The sequence below is a fragment of the Scyliorhinus torazame genome, chromosome 6 (assembly GCF_047496885.1).
Source record: "Scyliorhinus torazame isolate Kashiwa2021f chromosome 6, sScyTor2.1, whole genome shotgun sequence".
Classification (NCBI taxonomy): Eukaryota; Metazoa; Chordata; class Chondrichthyes; order Carcharhiniformes; family Scyliorhinidae; genus Scyliorhinus; species Scyliorhinus torazame.
The window spans coordinates 15,498,047-15,517,270 of NC_092712.1; the positions used below are offsets into that span (position 1 = coordinate 15,498,047).

Below are 19,224 nucleotides of genomic sequence, written 5' to 3' on the forward strand. Positions count from 1 at the left end.
AACTTGCAAGAGAAACAGACTGAATTATTGGAATTAGCTCATATTCAATTGCAAACTTAACAATTAGAAATGCAGGAAAAGGAAAAAGAGAGCGCGGTAATGGCAGAAGCAAAGGCAAGAGACAGCGTGGTAATGGCAGAATCAAAGGAAAAAGACAGTGTGGTAATGGCAGAGCAAAGGCAAGAGAAAAGAGTGAAAGGTGAGATTTTAAACTTCACAAAATGAAACTGAAGGAGCGCGAGTTGGAAAAGCATTATCCCCTTAAAATGTTGGAGTTAAAGACAGTAATTGAGGATGTTCAGAGGAAGGAGTAACTCGTCACATTCCAAAGCCGAGTGGGGATATGTTTAAATATATTCAAGCACTGCCATGGTTTGACGAGAAAGATGTGGAAGCTATTTTAATCTCATTAGACAATGTAGCTAAACAATTGAAGTGGATAAAAATATGTGAGTATTGATGGTTCAAACAAAGGTTGGTGTGATGAATGTAAGAAATTGGTGTGTGTATGTAGTATTTTATATCTGTTGCAATAATATTAAATAATCTAGGCTAAGGTATCTCGACTCCGTGGCTGCAATCAGTGCAATTAAGAAGTCGTAAAAGTGAGGTCATAATTCATTCCAACCATGTGTTTATTTAATGGACTTGTGTTTATGGAAAGATGATTCCCTGAAGAGTAAATAATTTGAGAGATGGGACGGGATTCTCTGTCTCGCCAGCTGGCCAATGGAGTTTGCCATTGTGGGCCGCCCCACACCGTCGGGATATCCCCGAGCTGCCGGCGAATCCCGACAGCAGAGAATCCAGCCCATTGTGTTTAGACTTAAGCAAGTAGGTCAGGGGACCAGAGTGGGATAATTAATGGGAGGAGCCACGTCTGCAGCAGCCTGTTTAGTTTCGGTCTCCAGAAAGTCAGCCAAGACTTGCAGGTGGTGTCTGAAAGGGCTTCTCTCGCTCTTCAAGCAGTCTTTCCAAGAAATCTCTATCCAGAGCATAACAAGTATCCCTTTGTTTGCTCATTTTATTTGGTGGCTTTTGGCCTCAGATGGGCTTTGCTCAATTGGAGATAGAGAAGGTGTCAGTTAGAATTAGAGTGTTTCATTTTGTCAAGAATTGTTTAAGTGTTAATTGTAAGCTGATTTCCGTGAGGTTAATATATTTAATGCTGCGTTAAGAATAAAGATAGTTTCCGGCGGGGTTGGATGCGAGGTTTCGGGGGCGGGGTCAGTTTGGGATAGAGTATTTTCAGGACCTATTTGTGGGGGGTAAGTTTGTGGTATTGGAGGAGCTTGAGGAGGTGTTCTTGCTGCCGAAGGGGAATGGATTCAGGTACCTGCAGGTGAGGGACTTCTTGAGGAAGGAGTTGGGTTCTTTCCCATAGTTGCCAGCTCCAGCGCTACAGGACGAGCTGCTGTCTGAGGATGAGATAGGGGAGGGCAAGGCGTCCGATATATATGGGGAGCTGATAAAGAGGGAGGATGCCCCAGTGGAGGGGGTACGGAGCCCAAAGTCTACTGGGAAATATGACAAAGTTAAAAGACACTCTATGGTCTGATGGGTATTCGTAAAGGCACCAGCAAAGCCTATATCAGCATAAACAGTAGGAGGTGTGCAAGGAAGTGCAGTCAGGGAGTGAGCACAGGAACTGATTGGAGAATGGCTTTTGTTATGCCTTGGACAGTGATTAAACTCAGGACCCTGGGTGCCAGGCCCCTGAAAAGAAATAAGACCCCCGAATGACTCTTTGAACATTCGTGACCAGAAAATACATTTATTTGATTCGTGCTGTTCAGTGAGCACATGACTGGAAGGATGAGATCAGTGCCAGTGAGATCTGTATAAGGAGAGACAAATAGATTTCATCAGTAAAACCTCAAGGAACAACATCGCAGAAAGAAGAAGCCTCAAGTCTCCAGCTTGAAGATGGAGTTCAATGCCCGCTTGCCAATGAGATTGGGTAGCAACGAACTCCACAGATCCACTACGAGAACTTTGCTAAGTATTAACAGTTTAACCTCTGCTTATGAACTTGCAGTGGTAGCAAAGGAAGGTGGAATCATTTCCATGTTTTAGATTCGGAGTATTGGTAGGGTGTGAAATTTTTAGACCTTACATCAAAATTAGATTTTAAAAGTTTTAGTTATCCAATAAGTGCAGAAGGGTTAAAGCTCTTCTGTATCGATCTGTACTGCACACACAAGCTGTTTAGCTGAAGTTGTTAGCTGCAGGAAGTCTGCCCAAGGACACAACTCGCTGGTGATGGGGCCCCAGGAAAGAGATAATTCACAGATGGACATTGTCAAAAATGGCAATGAGCAATGTAGGAGCCTTTCACCATTTTTGTACTGGTGTTAAGTTGTCTGGGGGATGCTGCCTCACGGCGCCGAGGACCCGGGTTCGATCCCGGCCCCGGGTCACTGTCTGTGTGGAGTTTGCACATTCTCCCAGTGTCTGCGTGGGTCTCATCCCCACAACCCAAAGATGTGCAGGTTAGGTGGATTAGTCACGCTAAATTGCCCTTAATTGGAAAAAAAAAGGTTGTTGTGGGAAAGACAATCATACAGAACGGTTTTCGCAGTAGGCATTTTCACCTTGGGAAGAGTATTCAGCGGGATTCTCCGCCAGCAGGATCCTCCGTTTCGCCGGTAGTGCACTCACGCCCACGGATTTCCAGATGGAGTGGGAATGCCCACAATGGGAAATCCCATTAGCCAGCTGCCGGGATGGAGGATCCCGCTGCCGGCAGGGGCGTGCCATAAATCAGGTGCAGTGGGACGGAGAATCCCGGCCATTATACTTAGACAAGGGAGGTGATTGATAACCGCATTCTTGATAATGGGAAACCTGTGATAAACGTGAGGAGACAGCATGTATATAGTTTGTACTAATTGGATATAATAAAATAGGCATGCACCTGTTGTAATTGGTTAGTTGTTTTTATATAATATGGATGATGTAAACCTAATTGAGTCATGATTGGACATAGATAACTAGTAACAAAGGCTGCTAGTTTCATGTAACCGAATCTGCAGTATATCTGTTGATAGAATTCTTGAATCACTGCCCTCTGGTGTCCCAGAATGCCATTAGCCTGTGCTATAGCATTGTAATAAAGGTCTCAATTGTAACTCATCTTTGTCTGGTTTCTTGTGAGTAGGAGAGTGAAGTACACCGGAGCCAAATATCTGTACAATTTCCCACATGTATGACAGAACCTCTCTTGTAGTGATAAGCATCGTGTTCAATTAAAAATTATTTGATTCAAATTTCTTTTTCCCAATTAAGGGGCAATTTAGCATGGCCAATCCACCTACCCTGCGCATCTTTGGGTTGTGGGGGTGAGACACACACAGACACAGGGAGAATGTGCAAACTCTACACGGACAGTGCCCCGGGGCCGGGATCGAACCCGGATCCACGGCACATGAGGCAGCAGTGCTAACCACTGTGCCGTCCTGATTTAATTCAAAGTTAAAGGTGTTGTGTCTATCAATCAATTGGAGAGAGGTCCCCGATCAACAGCAGGTGCCAGATCTTTTTAAAGATTTTATATCTGAAGGTAAGTTTTTACTCGTGTGTACAAGGTGGAGTACATAAGAAGATTAAGATCTTAAGGGATACAGAAGCAAGAGATAAGGAGAATTCCCAGGAAAGGTGGCAAAGTGCTGAATTATTGGCGAGAGGATTGCGTGCCACTATGTACGGTAAGGTTAGAGAGTCCGGTGAAAAGTGGTGGAAAGAATAATACAGAATTACCTGTTTTCAGGGGTACAATTTATCCTGTGTAACGATATGGCTGGATCACAGATTGGAGTGCAGCCTACTGTGGTTGAAAAGCCAGTGGAAAGTCAAACAACTGAGGTGTTGCAAGGAGCAAATCCTGGGGTGTTTCCAGATTGTGTGGTAACAAGATCACAAAGCCACAGGTTGAAACAGGAGGAGGAGAAATCAAGGAGTAAAGATAGGGAGGCTGAAGTTCAGTTCTGAGAAACAATCTTTGACCAGATGGTTGATAAAGAACAAGAAAAGGTGGAAGATGGAGCGGATATCTTTAGTTCAGGAAAGTTGGTAGAATTACAGCAGAAAGATTGAGAAATAAAGCAGTTGTATCAGAAGGCACGTACAGAAATAGAATCTGAGTGTTATTATGTTAGTAACAATGTATTACTGATGAAGCAGAGATCTTTACATATTCAGGCAGATGAGAAATGGGCAGATGGTCATCAAGTTGTATTACCAGTGGGTTACATAAAGGAGGTTTTGCAGGTAGCATGCGAGGTTCCAGTAGAGGGTCAATTAGGAGTAAGGAAAACTCAAGTGAAAATACAAATACATTTTTATTGGCCTGGACTGCATAAGGATGTAGTTGAATTTTGCCGTACATGTCACACATAAGAATGTAAGAACATAAGAACTAGGAGCAGGAATAGGCAATTCAGCCCCTCGAGCCTGCTCCATCGTTCAATACGATCATGGCTGATCGCCTCTCGGCCTCAACTCCACTTTCCTGCCAATTCTCCATAACCCTTCAACCCATTACTAATTTAAAAAATTTACTCAATGTCCTGTGATCCACCTCAGTCTGGGGTAGTGATTTCCAGATTCACGACCCTTTGGGAGAAGTAATTTCTCCTCATCTTTGCTTTAAATCTGCTGGCCCTTATCCTAAAACTGTGACCCCATTGTTCTAGATTGTCCCACAAGAGGAAGCATCTGCTTCATGTCTACTTTGTCGATACCTTTTATCATCACACACACCTCAATTAGTTCTCTCTCCTCGTTCTTCTAAACTCTAGCAAGTATGGGCCTAAACTGCTCAATCTCTCTTCATAAGACAAACCCTTCACCTCTGGAATCAATCTAGTGAACCTCCTCTGAACAGTCTCTAATGCTCTCTCCTCAAATAAGGGACCAAATCCGTGCACAGTACTCCAGGCACCGACTCCCCAATGCCATATACAGTTGCAATAACACTTTCCTACTTTTATACTCAATTCCTTTAGCTATAAAGACTAAAATTTCACTTGCCTTCCTGATTACCCACTGAACCTGCATTCTAATTTTCTGCGATTCATGCACGAGCTCACCCAGATCCCTCTGCACCGAAGCACTCTGACGTTTTTCTCCATTTAGATCATAAATTGTCTTTCCATTTTTCCGACCAAAATGGATGGCCTCACACTTATCCACATTAAATTCCGTCTGCCACATTTTGGCCCATTCACCGAACCTATCTAAACCAACTTCTTCCACAATTATTTTTTTCAAAATTAAGGGGCAATTTAGCATGGCCAATCCACCTACCCTGCATATCTTTTTGGGTTGTGGGAGTGAGACCCAAGCAGAGACGGGGAGAATATGCAAACTCCACACAGACAGTGACCCCAAGCTGGGATTGAACCTGGGTCCTCAGCGCCATGAGGCAGCAGTGCTAACCACTGCGCCATTGTACCGCCCCTCAAATCCACTTAATGTTGGCACAGGTTCAAGGCACAGGTTCAAAAGGGGATTGAAAGCATGCTTAAGAATGATTTCACCGAGTGAGTTGCAGCGATTGGAGCTCACCTATTGTGATGGTACCAAAACCAGATGGAATGCAACAATTGTGTGTGGACTCTAGGAAAGTCAATGCAGTTACAAAGTCAGATTCGTATCCTATTCCTAATTTTAGAAGACTGTATTGAAAAGGTGGATACCTTCAACAGAAAGCACGAAGGGTGTTTCAGCTTTTGTAATGTAAAATTATCTGTACCGGTTTTAATTTATACTGTTTGGAATGAAGAATGTGGCAGCAACATTCCAAATACTAACCAACAAGGTCATTTCTGGGTTAAAGAAGTGTGCAGTGTACATAGACAATCTGGTGGTGTTCAGTCAAAGTGTAAGGAACATTTTGGACATGTAACGGAATTGTTCGATCGATTAAAGGAGGCTGGCTTGGTGATTAACTTGACTAAAAGTGAATTTGCAAAAGCCCAAGTCACATTCTTAGGCTAATCTGTTGGACATGGTCACATGGCCCCATGGAATGTGAAAATGAAAGATACTGGGGAGTTCCCAATCCCAGCGATGACAAGACAAGTTGAGATATTTCTGGGCATGAGTGGGTTTACAGAAACTTCGTGCCAAATTCAGCAGTGTGGTTACTCCACTGACTGAACCTTTCAAAAAGAACCGGAAATTTCATTGGACATCAGAATTTCAGGAGGCATTTGACAATCTGAAAACCGTATTTTTTAAAATAAATTTAGAGTACCCAATTCATTTTTCCAATTAAGGGGCAATTTAGGGTGGCCAATCTACCTAGCCTGCACATCTTTGGGTTCTGGGGGCAAAACCCACGCAAACACGGGGAGAATGTGCAAACTCCATACGGACAGTGACCCAGGGCCGGGATCGAACCAGGGACCTTGGCACCGTGAGGCTGCAGTGCCACCCACTGCACCACTGTGCTGCCCTGAAAACTGTATTAACCACCACACCAGTTTGGTAACACCAAATTATGCCAAGCAATTTAAGGTGGCAATATATGCGAGTTATATAGGCGTTGGTGCTGGACTGTTACATGAAGACAACAAAGATATAGAAAGACTTGTTGGTCATTTTTGCAGAAAACTAAATATTCATCTATTATCGAGAAGGAGACGCTGAGTTTCGTATTGGCGTTGCAACACATTAACATTTAGGGTGAAACTGTGTTGCAATGGTTAGCACTGCTGCCCACGGCGCTGAGAACCCGGGTTCGATCCCGGCCCCGGGTCACTGTCCGTGTGGAGTTAGCACATTCTCCCAGTGTCTGCACACCCACGACACAAAAGATGTGCAGGCTAGGTGGATTGGCCACGCTAAATTGCCCCTTAATTGGAAAAATGAATTGGGTACACTAAATTTATTTTCAAAAAAGAAAAGCTTTGACATTTATGTTGCTAACAATTGATCAGACGACTATTTATACAGACCATAATCCACTGAGATTTAAAGATCGAAGTGCAGTACTGTTTAGTTGGGAGTTTATTGTTACAAACATTTAACTTGAAAATTATACTTGTAGCAGGAAGAGAGAATCTGATTGCAGATGCTTTTTCACGGCATAGAGACGCAAGAACACTGGAACATTCAAATGTTAATGTGGTTAATTCTGTGTTGAAATTAAAATTTGTTTGAACATAGAAGGTACCTATTTGACAGAGGCATTACTCCGGGGGGGGGGGGCATTATCCTCTCCGCACAGTTTTACAAATTGATTCTCGAATTCGGTTCTCATTTGGTATCCCAACAAAAATTGGGATCTGGTCAGGTATCCAAACAAGAGGTATTTCCTTCCTAGAAGGGACAGTTTAAGATTCAATGGCCGGTTACAATAAGGACACCAAGGACTAATTGAGCTGCCTGGTATCCCATTGGCTGTAAGTCATGGCTTAAGGGGTAGCCTCTGAATAAGAAGGTTGCGGATTTGAGGCGTAATCCAGAGACCCGAGCACAAGATCCAGTCTGGCACTCCTAGGGCAGCGCAAAATGAATGATACATTGTTTGAGGTGATGGCGTAGTGGTATTGTCACTGGACTCAAAGCCCTGGGGACCCCGGTTCAAATCCCATCGTAAGGGCAGAAATAAGAAGACTTGGGCTGTAGCTGCAACAGGAGACAGCATGGTGGAGGGGCGAACCTCTGGCTTGTCGACCCAGCAGTCTATGGAGCAGCTGATGCAAGTCGTCCAGGAGGGCTTTGCTAAGCAGAAACGGGACTGCTTGGACCCGATAAAAGTGTCGGTTGAGCGGCTGGGGTTCAGGTTGGACGCTCGGGATCGGGCGATCCAGAAGGTGGAGAAGGCGCTGGCTGAGCAGGAGGAGCATCAGACCACGGTGGAACTGGAGGTGGGGTTGCTGAGGGACCAGCAAAAGAAGCTTCTGGAGAAGGTGGAGGACCTAGAGAATAGGTCCTGCCGGCAGAACCTAAGAATTGTCGGACTCCCGGAGGGGTCCGAAGGAATGGACGCTGGGGCATATGTCGCAGGCATGTTTGAGATGCTGCTGGGGGATGGGACATTCTCCCGGCCCTTGGATGGGGATGGAGCATTCTCCCGACCCTTGGATGTGGATAGTGCTCACAGAGCACCTGCGAAGAAGCTACGAATTGAGATCCCCTGAGGGCTATGGTGGTGAGATTCCACAGGTTCTCGGATAAGGATCATATTCTGCAGTGGGCCAAGCAGACACGGAGCTGCAAGTTTGGCAATAGCATCCTGCAGGTTTACCAAGACCTGAGCGTGGAGGTGGCCAGGAGGAGAGCAGGCTTCAATCAGATCAGGGCGATCCTTTTCAAGAAAAAGGTGAAGTGTGGACTGTTATACCCAGCCCGTCTCTGGGTCACGCATGAGGATCAGCACTTCTACTTTGAGTCGCCTGAGGACGCGTTGGACTTTGCGAAAAAGGGCTGACGAAGGACTGAGAACTTTTGAACTTGGCTGCAATGTTTGTGTTTCTGTTTTCTCTGTTTTTGTTAAAAGTTTCTCGTTTTGCTTGGAACCAGCAGTAGAGCTGGGCGAGTTTAGGTTTTCAGTTGCACTGTTGGGAGATGGTGGGGGTGCTCGTTTTGATCTTGGTGTTTTTCTTTTGGGCAATTGTGTGGGGATTGTTTGATGTTGGAGTTTGTTTACATGAGCGAGGGGAGGGGGAACAATAGGTGGGAGAATATCTGGCGCCGGGGGTGGGGGCCACCAAGCGCTGGGTGAGCTAGCTCTCGGAAGCGCAGTGGGGGGAGGGGGTGTATATGTTTGGTTTAGGAAAGGGATTGGGTTATAGGGTGTTGTTGCTGGGGGGGGGGGGGGGGGTGAATGTTCTGCTGGCGAGGGAGGGACTTGGGCTGACGGACAGAGAGGAGGTCGGGGGTTGCCTGGGGATGGACCGGTGGAGGCGAGGACCACGGGCTGGTGGCGGACCTAAAAAAGGGGATGACTGATCGGCGGTTGGAGGGGAGGGGGGCAATGAGCCCCCCAACTAGGCTGATCACCTGGAATGTTCGAGGGTTAAATGGGCCAGCCAAGAGGGCATGTGTGTTTCACGCATCTTAGGGGATTGAAGGCGGACTTGGTGATGTTGCAGGAGACGCACCTTAAGGTCACGGACTAGGTTAGACTGAGGAAAGGCTGGGTCAGCCAGGTGTTTCACTCGGGACTAGATTCAAAGACTACAGGGGTTGCCATCCTGATCAATAAGCGGGTGGTGTTTGAGGCGGGTAGAACAGTCTCGGACGTGGGAGGTCGGTATATTATGGTCAGTGGGAAACCGGAGGGGGTGCAGGTGGTATTAGTGAATGTATATGCGCCAAATTGGGATGATGTGGAGTTTATAAAGAGGATGCTGGGGAAGATACCGGAGCTGGACTCGCACAGGTTGGTCATGGGGAGGGGACTTCAACACAGTTATTGACCCCGGCTTGCACCGGTCAAGCTTGAAAACGGGCAAGGGGCCAGCAATGGCAAAGGAACTAAGAGGGTCCATGGAGCTGATGGGGGGTGGATCCATGGAGGTTTGGGCAGCCGAGGGCGAAGGAGTTGTCCTTCTACTCACACGTGCATAAAATGTACTCCTGGATTGATTTTTTAATTTTGAGCAGGGTCTTTCTGGCAGGGGTGGTGGACACGGGGTATTCAGCGATCACAATCTCAGACCATGCTCCGCACTGGGTTGACCTGCAGGTTAGTAAAGACAGTAACCAGCGCCCGCACTGGAGGTTAGACGTGGGACTTTTGGCGGATGAAGAGATGTGCGAGCGGCTGAGGAAATGCATTCAGAGCTACCTGCAGGTCAATGACACGGGGGAAACTTTGGCAGCGGTGGTTTGGGAAGCACTGAAGGCAGTGGTAAGGGGGAGCTGATCTCGATCGGGGCTCATAGGGAGAAGGTTGACAGGGCAGAGACAGACAGACTGGTAAAAGAGATATTACAGATCGATAGAAGGTATGCAGAGATCCCAGAGGCAGGGCTCCTGAGGGAACGGCGGAGGCTGCAGGCGGAGTTTAGCTTGCTGACCACAGGGAGGGCGGTGGAGCAGCTGAGAAAGGCGAGGGAGAAGGCCAGCAGAATGCTTGCACAGCAGCTTAGGAAGAGGGAGGCAGCTAGGGAGATAGGGAAAGTAAAGGACGGAGATGGTAACCTGGTTGGTGATTCAGTAGGGGTGAATAAGGCGTTTAGAGATTTTTTACAGCAGGCTGTACAGGTCAGAACACCCTACGGGGGCCGGAGGGGTGAGGCGCTTCTTGGAGAGGCTGAATTTCCCAACGATGGACGGAGAGCGGGTAGAAGGGATGAGGGCCCCAATTGAGCTGGAAGAGATAGTGGAGGGCTTGAAGGCCATGCAGGCGGGTAAGGCCCCGGGTTCGGACGGGTACCCAGTAGAGTTTTATAAAAAGTTCTCTGGGATATTGTGGCCGGTATTGTTGAGGATGTTCAATGAGGCGAGGGAAAGAGGGGTGCTGCACCCGGCGATGTCACAGGCAATGATTTCACTGATTCTTAAACGGTACAAGAACCCGGAGCTGTGTGGGTCCTACAGGCCGATCTCTCTGCTGAATGTGGATGCCAAGTTGCTGGCCAAAATCTTGTCCTCCAGGATTGAGGATTGTATTCCGGACGTTATTGGGGAGGACCAGACGGGGTTTGTTTAGGGTAGGCAGTTGGTGGCCAATGTAAGAAGTCTGTTAAATGTGATCATGATGCCCCCGGAAGGTAGGGGGGTGGAGGTAAGTGATCGCAATGGATGCAGAAAAGGCTTTTGATCGGGTAGAATGGGACTATCTGTAGGAGGTACTGGGACGGTTCGGATTTGGGCGGGGCTTTATTGCTGGGTCAGGGTTGCTGCATCAGGCTCCGGTGGCAAGTGTGCGGATGAACAGGACAACTTCGGACTACTTTAGACTGCACCGGGGGACGAGTCAGGGATGCCCCCTCTCCCCACTGTTGTTTGCGCTTGCTATTTTTAAAAAAATGTATTTTTAAAAAAAATTATATTAGGGACAGAGCCCCCCCCCCTGACTGAGGGACAGAGCCCCCCCCTGACTGAGGGACAGAGCCCCCCCCTGACTGAGGGACAGAGCCCCCCCCTGACTGAGGGACAGAGCCCCCCCCCTGACTGAGGGACAGAGCCCCCTCTCCCCCCCGCCCCTGACTGAGGGACAGAGCCCCCTCCCCCCCCCCCAACTGAGGGACAGAGCCCCCTCCCCCCCCCCCCCGACTGAGGGACAGAGCCCCCCCCCTGACTGAGGGACAGAGCCCCCTCTCCCCCCCGCCCCTGACTGAGGGACAGAGCCCCCTCTCCCCCCCCCCTGACTGAGGGACAGAGCCCCCTCCCCCCCCCCCGACTGAGGGACAGAGCCCCCCCCTCGGCATGGGTGCGTATGGAGGCAGGCTCTTGTAAGGGCATCAGTCTGGGGGCGTTGGAACTGTGCCTCTGCCGTTCCTGCCGGCACGGTACTCCACCAGCCCCGTGGTGGTGGCGGCCCTGAAAGTTTGGGGCCAGCGGAGGCAGCACATGGGAGCATCGGTCTGGGCCCCAATTTGTGATAACCACCGGTTTGCCCCAGGGAATATGGATGGGGGGCTCCGGGTATGGCGGAGAGCGAGGATTGAGAGGATGAGGGATGTGTTCATGGAGGGGAGCTTTCGGAGTATGAGGGTGCTGAAGGAAAAGTTTGGGCTGGCGAGGGGAAACAAATTCAGATACTAGCAGGTGCGGGACTTCCTTCGTAAACAGATGGCAGCCTTCCTGCTCCTACCGCTGAGGGGGATTCAGGACAGGGTAATTTCCAGAGGGTGGGTAGGGGAGGGGAGCATTTTGGACATCTATAAGGAGCTTATGGGGTTGGAGGAGACACAGATCGAGGAGCTGAAGCGTAAGTGGGAGGAGGAGCTGGGAGGAGTGATAGAGGATGGTTTATGAGCAGAGGCGTTGAGTAGAGTCAACGCGCCGGCAACATGTGCCAGGCTCAGCCTGATACAATTTAAGGCTGTGCACCGGGCTCACATGACAGTGGCCCGGATGAGCAGGTTCTTTGGGGTGGGGGACAAAATGCACAGGAGGACCAGCGACCCATGTCCATATGTTTTGGACATGTTCGAAGCTTCGGGATTTTGGCCGGGGTTTGCGGACGTCACGTCCAAGGTTTTAAAAAGAAGGGTGGCGCCGGGTCCAGAGGGGGCGATTTTCGGGGTGTCGGAAGATCCGGGAATCCAGGAGGAGAAAGAGGCAGATGTTCTGGCCTTTGCTTTCCTGGTAGCCCGGAGATGGATACTATTGGCATGGAGGGACTCAGAGCCCCCGAAGTCGGAGACCTGGCTATCGGACATGGCTCCCTTTCTCTGTATGGAGAAAATTAAGTTCGCCTTGAAAGGTTCACTGTTCGGGTTCACCCGGAGGTGGCAACCGTTTGTCGACTTCCTTGCGGAAAATTAATCGTCAGCTGACGTGGGGGGGGGTGTAGTGTAGGTTAGAGTAGGGGGGGTAAGAAGGGTGGGACCTGTACGCAAGGTAAAACGTTTTTTGCACTATTTTTATGGTTTCACGTATCTTGGCTATTTTGTGGTTGTCCCTATACCAAAAATACCTCAATAAAATGTTTCTTAAAAAAAAAGAAAAATAGAAGATTCTGAGAGTGCTTGACTGGGTTAAGTGCTAAGAGGATGTTTGCCTCAGCTGGAGAGTTCAAAACCCATCATGTTGGGATAAGAAGTCGACCATTTAGGACTGATATGAGAGTTGTGAATCTTTGGAAGCAGTGAAAACTCAGCTGGGGAGTATATTCAAGACAGAGGCTGAAGAGTTTTGGGGCACTGCGGTATTGAGGGAGAGTAGAATCAGGGTTGAAGATCAGCAATGTATGGTACAGCAGGCTCAAGGGACCACGGGGCCTAATCTGGTTACTATTTCTTACATTTTCTGGAGATCAGTCCAACTCTAGACCCAGTCCAGCTACAGGTTAGAAATATACAGCTAGCTAATGAGTTACAAAGAGAGGAAAATACACTGCCATCCATTTGCAGCATGAGTTCTTCTTTCACAGATACCCGACTCGTTACTCTCGCACTCCTCCTCCCACCCAGTGTTTTACAACATGCTTTGCGGGAGACGTACAGAAGTAAGGGTGTTCCATGGCCTCTCTCGCCGTAAGCCGTGCTTGGTGATCGTAACGGAGCAACTTGTCCAAGAAGTCCAGGGCCTCTGAGCTGACCAAGTGCTGGTTCTCACTGTGTACAAAGCGCTCCCACCTCTTCCGAGAATGCCTGAAGGTGAAGGGGGACGACACGGGTTAACAACTATTGGAAACACGTCAAATTAGTCCCTCAGAGGCACCGCCAAAACCATTTCAAATACAAGTTATTATAGTGGGTAGCGGGCAGCACTGTAGCGCAGTGGTTAGCACTGCTGCCTATGGCGCGGAGGACCCGGGTTCGATCCCAGCTCGGGTCACTGATCGTATGGAGTTTGCACATTCACCCGTGTCTGCGTGGGTTTCACCCCCACAACCCAAAGGTAAATGATGTGGAGCTGAAGGCACTGTTGCTAAGTTTGCAGATGATACAAAGATCTGTAGAGGAGCAGGTAGTATTGAGGAAGCAAGGGGGATGCAGAAGGACTTGGACAGGCTAGGAGAGTGGGCAATGAAGTGGCAAATGAAATACAATGTGGAAAAGTGTGAAGGTATGCGCACTTTGGAAGGAGGAATTTAGGCATAGACTATTTTCTAAATGGGGAAATGTTTTGGAAATCAGAAACAAAGGCACTTGGGAGTCCTTGTTCACGATTCTCTTAAGGGTAACGTGCAGGTTCAGTCGGCAGTTAAGAAGGCAAATGCAATGTTAGCATTCATGTCAAGAGGGCTAGAATACAAGACCAGAGATGTACTTCTGAGGCTGTATAAGGCTCCGGTCAGACCCCATTTGGAGTATTGTGCGCAGTTTTGGGCGCAGTAGCTAAGGAAGGATGTGCTGGCCTTGGAAAGGGTCCAGAGGAGGTTCACAAGATTAATCCCTGGAATGAAGAACTTGTCGTATGAGGAACGGTTGAGGACTCTGGGTCTGTACTCGTTGGAGTTTAGAAGGATGAGGGGGGATCTTATTGAAACTTACAGGATACTGCGAGGCCTGGATAGAGTGGACGTGGAGAGGATGTTTCCACTTGTAGGAAAAACTAGAACCAGAGGGTACCATCTCAGACTAAAGGGACGATCCTTTAAAACAGAGATGAGGAGAAATTTCTTCAGCCAGAGGGTGGTGAATCTGTGGAACTCTTTGCTGCAGAAGGCTGTGGAGGCCAAATCACGGAGTGTCTTTAAGACAGAGATAGATAGGTTCTTGATTAATAAGGGGATCAGGGGTTATGGGGAGAAGGCAGGAGAATGGGGATGAGAAAATATCAGCCATGATTGAATGGCGGAGCAGACTAGATGGGCCGAGTGGCCTAATTCTGCTCTTATGTCTTATAGTCTTATGGAATCTCTGCCTAAGGCCAGGAGCGAGTTTTGTACCAAAACCTCTTGATTGAGAGGCGAATGGTCAAGATCTGAGCCAAGCTGATACCTACAGTTTGGAAGGACTGTGATTAAAAGTGAAATGGTTTTTTGTCTTGAGCGAACTTTGAAAGCGGGTTGTACACTGGAGCAGCCGAATGGCCTTATCCCCAGGCTGTGCACCTGGAAGGGCCAAATGGCCTTATCCCCAGGCTGTGCTCCTGGAAGGGCCGAATGGTCTTATCCCCAGGCTGTGCTCCTGAGAGGGCTGAATGGCCTTATCCCCAGGCTGTGCACCTGGAAGGGCCGAATGGCCTTATCCCCATGCTGTGCTCCTGAGAGGGCTGAATGGCCTTATCCCCATGCTGTGCTCCTGAGAGGGCTGAATGGCCTTATCCCCATGCTGTGCTCCTGGAAGGGCCGAATGGCCTTATCCCCATGCTGTGCACCTGGAAGGGCCGAATGGCCTTATCCCCATGCTGTGCACCTGGAAGGGCCGAATGGCCTTATCCCCATGCTGTGCATGTGGAAGGGCCGAATGGCCTTATCCCCAGGCTGTGCATGTGGAAGGGCCGAATGGCCTTATCCCCAGGCTGTGCACCTGGAAGGGCCGAATGGCCTTATCCCCAGTCTGTGCTCCTGGAAGGGCTGAATGGCCTTATCCCCATGCGGGGCACCTGGAGGGAAATTGTCCCATTGGGCAGACGCAACATGGGTTCACAAAGGGTAGGTCGTGTCGGACTAATTTGGTAGAATTTTTTGAGGACGTTACCAGTGCAGTAGATAACGGGGAGCCAATGGATGTGGTATATCTGGATTTCCAGAAAGCTTTTGACAAGGTGCCACACAAAAGGTTGCTGCATAAACTAAAGATGCATGGCATTGAGGGTAAAGTGGTAGCATGGGTAGAGGATTGGTTAACTAACAGAAAGCAGAGAGTGGGGATAAATGGGTGTTTCTCTGGTTGGCAACCTGTAACTAGTGGGGTCCCTCAAGGATCAGTGTTGGGCCCGCAGTTGTTCACAATTTACATGGATGATTTGGAGTTGGGGACCAAGTGCAATGTGTCAAAGTTTGCAGACGACACTAAGATGAGTGGTAAAGCAAAAAGTGCAGAGGATACCGGAAGTCTGCAAAGGGATTTGGATAGGCTAAGTGAATGGGCTAGGGTCTGGCAGATGGAATTCAATGTTGCCAAGTGTGAGGCTATCCATTTTGGGAGGAATAACAGCAGAATGGATTATTATTTAAACGGTAAGAAATTAAAACATGCTGCTGTGCAGAGGGACCTGGGTGTGCTGGTGCACGAGTCACAAAAAGTTGGTGTGCAGGTGGAACAGGTGATTAAGAAGGCTAATCGAGTTTTGTCTTTCATTGCTAGAGGGATGGAATTCAAGACTAGGGAGGTTATGCTGCAATTGTATACGGTGTTAGTGAGGCCGCACCTGGAGTATTGTGTTCAGTTTTGGTCTCCTTTCCTGAGAAAGGACATATTGGCACTGGAGGGAGTGCAGAGGAGATTCACTCGGTTGATCCCAGAGTTGAGGGGATTAGATTATGACGAGAGGTTGAGTAGACTGGGACTGTACTCATTGGAGTTTAGAAGGATGCGGGGGGATCTTATTGAGACATAGAAAATTATGAAGGGAATAGATAGGATAGATGCGGGCAGGTTGTTTCCACTGGTCGGGGAAAGCAGAACTAGGGGGCATAGCCTCAAAATAAGGGGAGGTAGATTTAGGACGGAGTGTAGGAGGAACTTCTTCACCCAAAGGGTTGTGAATCTCTGGAATTCCTTGCCCAGTGAAGCAGTTGAGGCTCCTTCTTTAAACGTTTTTAAGAAAAAGATAGATGCCTTTCTAAAGAATAAAGGGATTAAGGGTTATGGTGTACGGGCCGGAGAGTGGAGCTGAGTCCACAAAGATCAGCCATGATCTCATTAAATGGCGGAGCAGGCTCGAGGGGTCAGATGGCCTAATCCTTCTCCTAGTTCTTATGTTCTTATGAATGGCCTTATCCCCAGGCTGTGCATGTGGAAGGGCCGAATGGCCTTATCCCCATGCTGTGCACCTGGAAGGGCCGAATGGCCTTATCCCCATGCTGTGCATCTGGAAGGGCCGAATGGCCTTATCCCCAGGCTGTGCACCTGGAAGGGCCGAATGGCCTTATCCCCAGGCTGTGCACCTGGAAGGGCCGAATGGCCTTATCCCCATGCTGTGCACCTGGAAGGGCCGAATGTCCTTATCCCCATGCTGTGCATCTGGAAGGGCTGAATGGCCTTAGCCCCAGTCTGTGCTCCTGGGAGGGCTGAATGGCCTTATCCCCAGTCTGTGCTCCTGTTGTTTTGCTGGGTCGTCCCAGTTCTAATAGCTCAGCATCTCCACTAAGAGGAGCACAGTGGTATTGCAGTAATCTGCTACATATAATGGAAGGGTAATATTAGCCAGGATTTCTCCTCATTACTGATCCCATCCTGTACTCTCGGCTCATACAGGCACATGTGAACAAGACACAGCTCCCACAGAACCACAGATCAGCAACAGTGCCTTCAGCAGAGGCGAAGACCATCAAGATGGCTTCTGCTGGCAATAATGGACAAATGGAAGGAAACGTCCTGCCACTCCCCTCCTCAACACCCCGTCCCCCCCCACCCACAAATCCCTGTCCCCAACCCCTGCCCCATGTTGTCAAACTTGTACAAAAGAGCTGAACTCCAAGGACGGCCCATAGCACAGTGGTTAGCACTGTTGCTTCACAGCTCCAGGGTTCCAGGTTCAATTCCCAGCTTGGGTCACTGTCTGTGTGGAGTCTGCACGTTCTCCCCGTGTCTGCGTGGGTTTCCTCCGGGTGCTCCGGTTTCCTCCCACAAGTCCCGAAAGATGTGCTTGTTAGGTGAAGTGGACATTCTGAATTCTCCCGCAGTGTACCCGAACAGGTGCCGGAATGTGGCGACTAGGGGATTTTCACAGTAACTTCATTGCAGTGTAAGCCTATTTATGCCAATGAAGTTTATTATATTATATTATACATACTGTGGCTACAAGAGGTCAGAGGCTAGGAATCCTGCGGTGAGTAACTCACCTCCTGACTCCCCAAACCTCCATCTACAAGGCACAAGTCAGGAGTGTGATGGAATTTTCTTTAAATTCATTTTTTGCATGATGCGGGTGTCACTGGCAGGGCCAGCATTTATTGTCCATCCCGAATTGTCCTCAAGAAGGCGGTGTTGAGCTGCAGTCTCCGAGGGATAGGTATTTGTAACTGTTGGATACATTGGAGTGGCTTGTTCAGCCATTTCAGAGGGCATTGAAGAGTCGACTACATTGCTGTGGATCTGAAGTCACACGTAGGCCAGACCAGGTAAGGAGGGGGGGGGGGATTTCCTTCCCTAAAGGACACGAGTGAACCAAATGGACTTTTACTGAATTCAAATTCCACCAGCAGCCGTGGTGGGATTCGAACCACGGTCCCAAGAGCATTTCCTGGATCCCTGGACAGTGACAATATCACTGCACCACCACCTTCCATCGAGAGCAGCGGAGACTAGGTCATTGAATATGACTGAATTAGACAGATTTTTGATTGACAAGAGTACAGGTAAAGAAGTGGAGTTAAGACCATGATCAGATCGGGCTTGATCTTATCAAATGGTGGCACAGGATCGAGGGGCCAAATGGCCTGCTCCTGCTTCTGGTGATCTTAAATTGACTGTCAGCTTTTCGGGGGATTGGGCAAAAGGAGGGAGTGATGGAATTCCAGATTTTCAATACACTCGTGAAATAGGTAGGAGGCCTGAGCAATGACTGGGGAGGTCCCAAACACAACATTAGGTCTCAGTTTAAGTGAACTGATCCCAGCTACAGTAACAGAGGGAGGGTTATAGAATGGAAGCACAACGCAGCTGGGAGTGGGGGTGGAGCCAGGGTTCCTACACCGGTGGAATGATTGACAACGGTAGAGTCAGGTGAGAGCAGGACAACACTCCGCGGCGAAACGCACTCCCCGTGCTTCACGGTTGGATTAACTTCCTGAGCGTATCCAAGCAGACATGCACGACCAATAGCCTCTTGAATGAGCAAAACATTTCCCCATCAACACACGATTAAAAATTTTTTTTTTTAGATTATCCAATTATTTTTTTCAATTAAGAGGCAATTTAGTGTGGCCAATCCACCTATACTGCACATCTTTTTGGGTTGTGGGGGTGAAACCCACGCAGACACGGGGATCAACACACAATCTTGACGTTAAAAGGCTCGGGCCCCAATGTAGTAACATGTTCTCTTTTGCAGTCTCGCTATAAATACTTCCTCGAGCCCAACCCTTCAAGGTTTCATTGAATAAATAAAATACCGTGAGGACTCACCTGCCCAAAATATCATTAAAACGTGGGTCTAGCTCAATGTTGTATTTGTCAATATAATCGTACAAATCTTCTGTTCCCAGCACCTTCGCAATTCTAACCAACTAGAAAACAAGTGAATAATAATTCAATGATCTGGGTCGACAGAGCATCATTTCACAATCTGCAAACAGCATGGAATTCAGGAATGTGCACAAAGGGAGGACACTCCAGGGGACATAAAGCGACTGGTGAAACGGGCAGACACACAGTGCTTGCAATTTAAAGTGAAATGATATATTTTGGTTGGAAGAATGAGGAGGGGCAATATCAAGTAAACAGTACGACTCTAAAGAAACAGAAAGCCCGATGGGCG

The 19,224-nt window shown here is 48.5% G+C and overlaps 1 protein-coding gene across 3 annotated transcripts in view; it reads right to left on the minus strand.

Moving 5' to 3' along the window:
• Positions 1-19,224, minus strand: part of LOC140424685 (casein kinase II subunit alpha) — a 155,778-nt gene that overhangs the window by 54,747 nt on the left and 81,807 nt on the right. For all 3 annotated transcript variants that reach the window (XM_072507963.1, XM_072507960.1, XM_072507961.1), the window contains 2 exons: positions 18,873-18,973; positions 13,132-13,280 (listed from right to left, as the gene is read on the minus strand). In XM_072507963.1, coding sequence (XP_072364064.1) covers positions 13,132-13,280; positions 18,873-18,973 — 250 coding nt within the window. The remainder of the gene's footprint in view (positions 1-13,131; positions 13,281-18,872; positions 18,974-19,224) is intronic.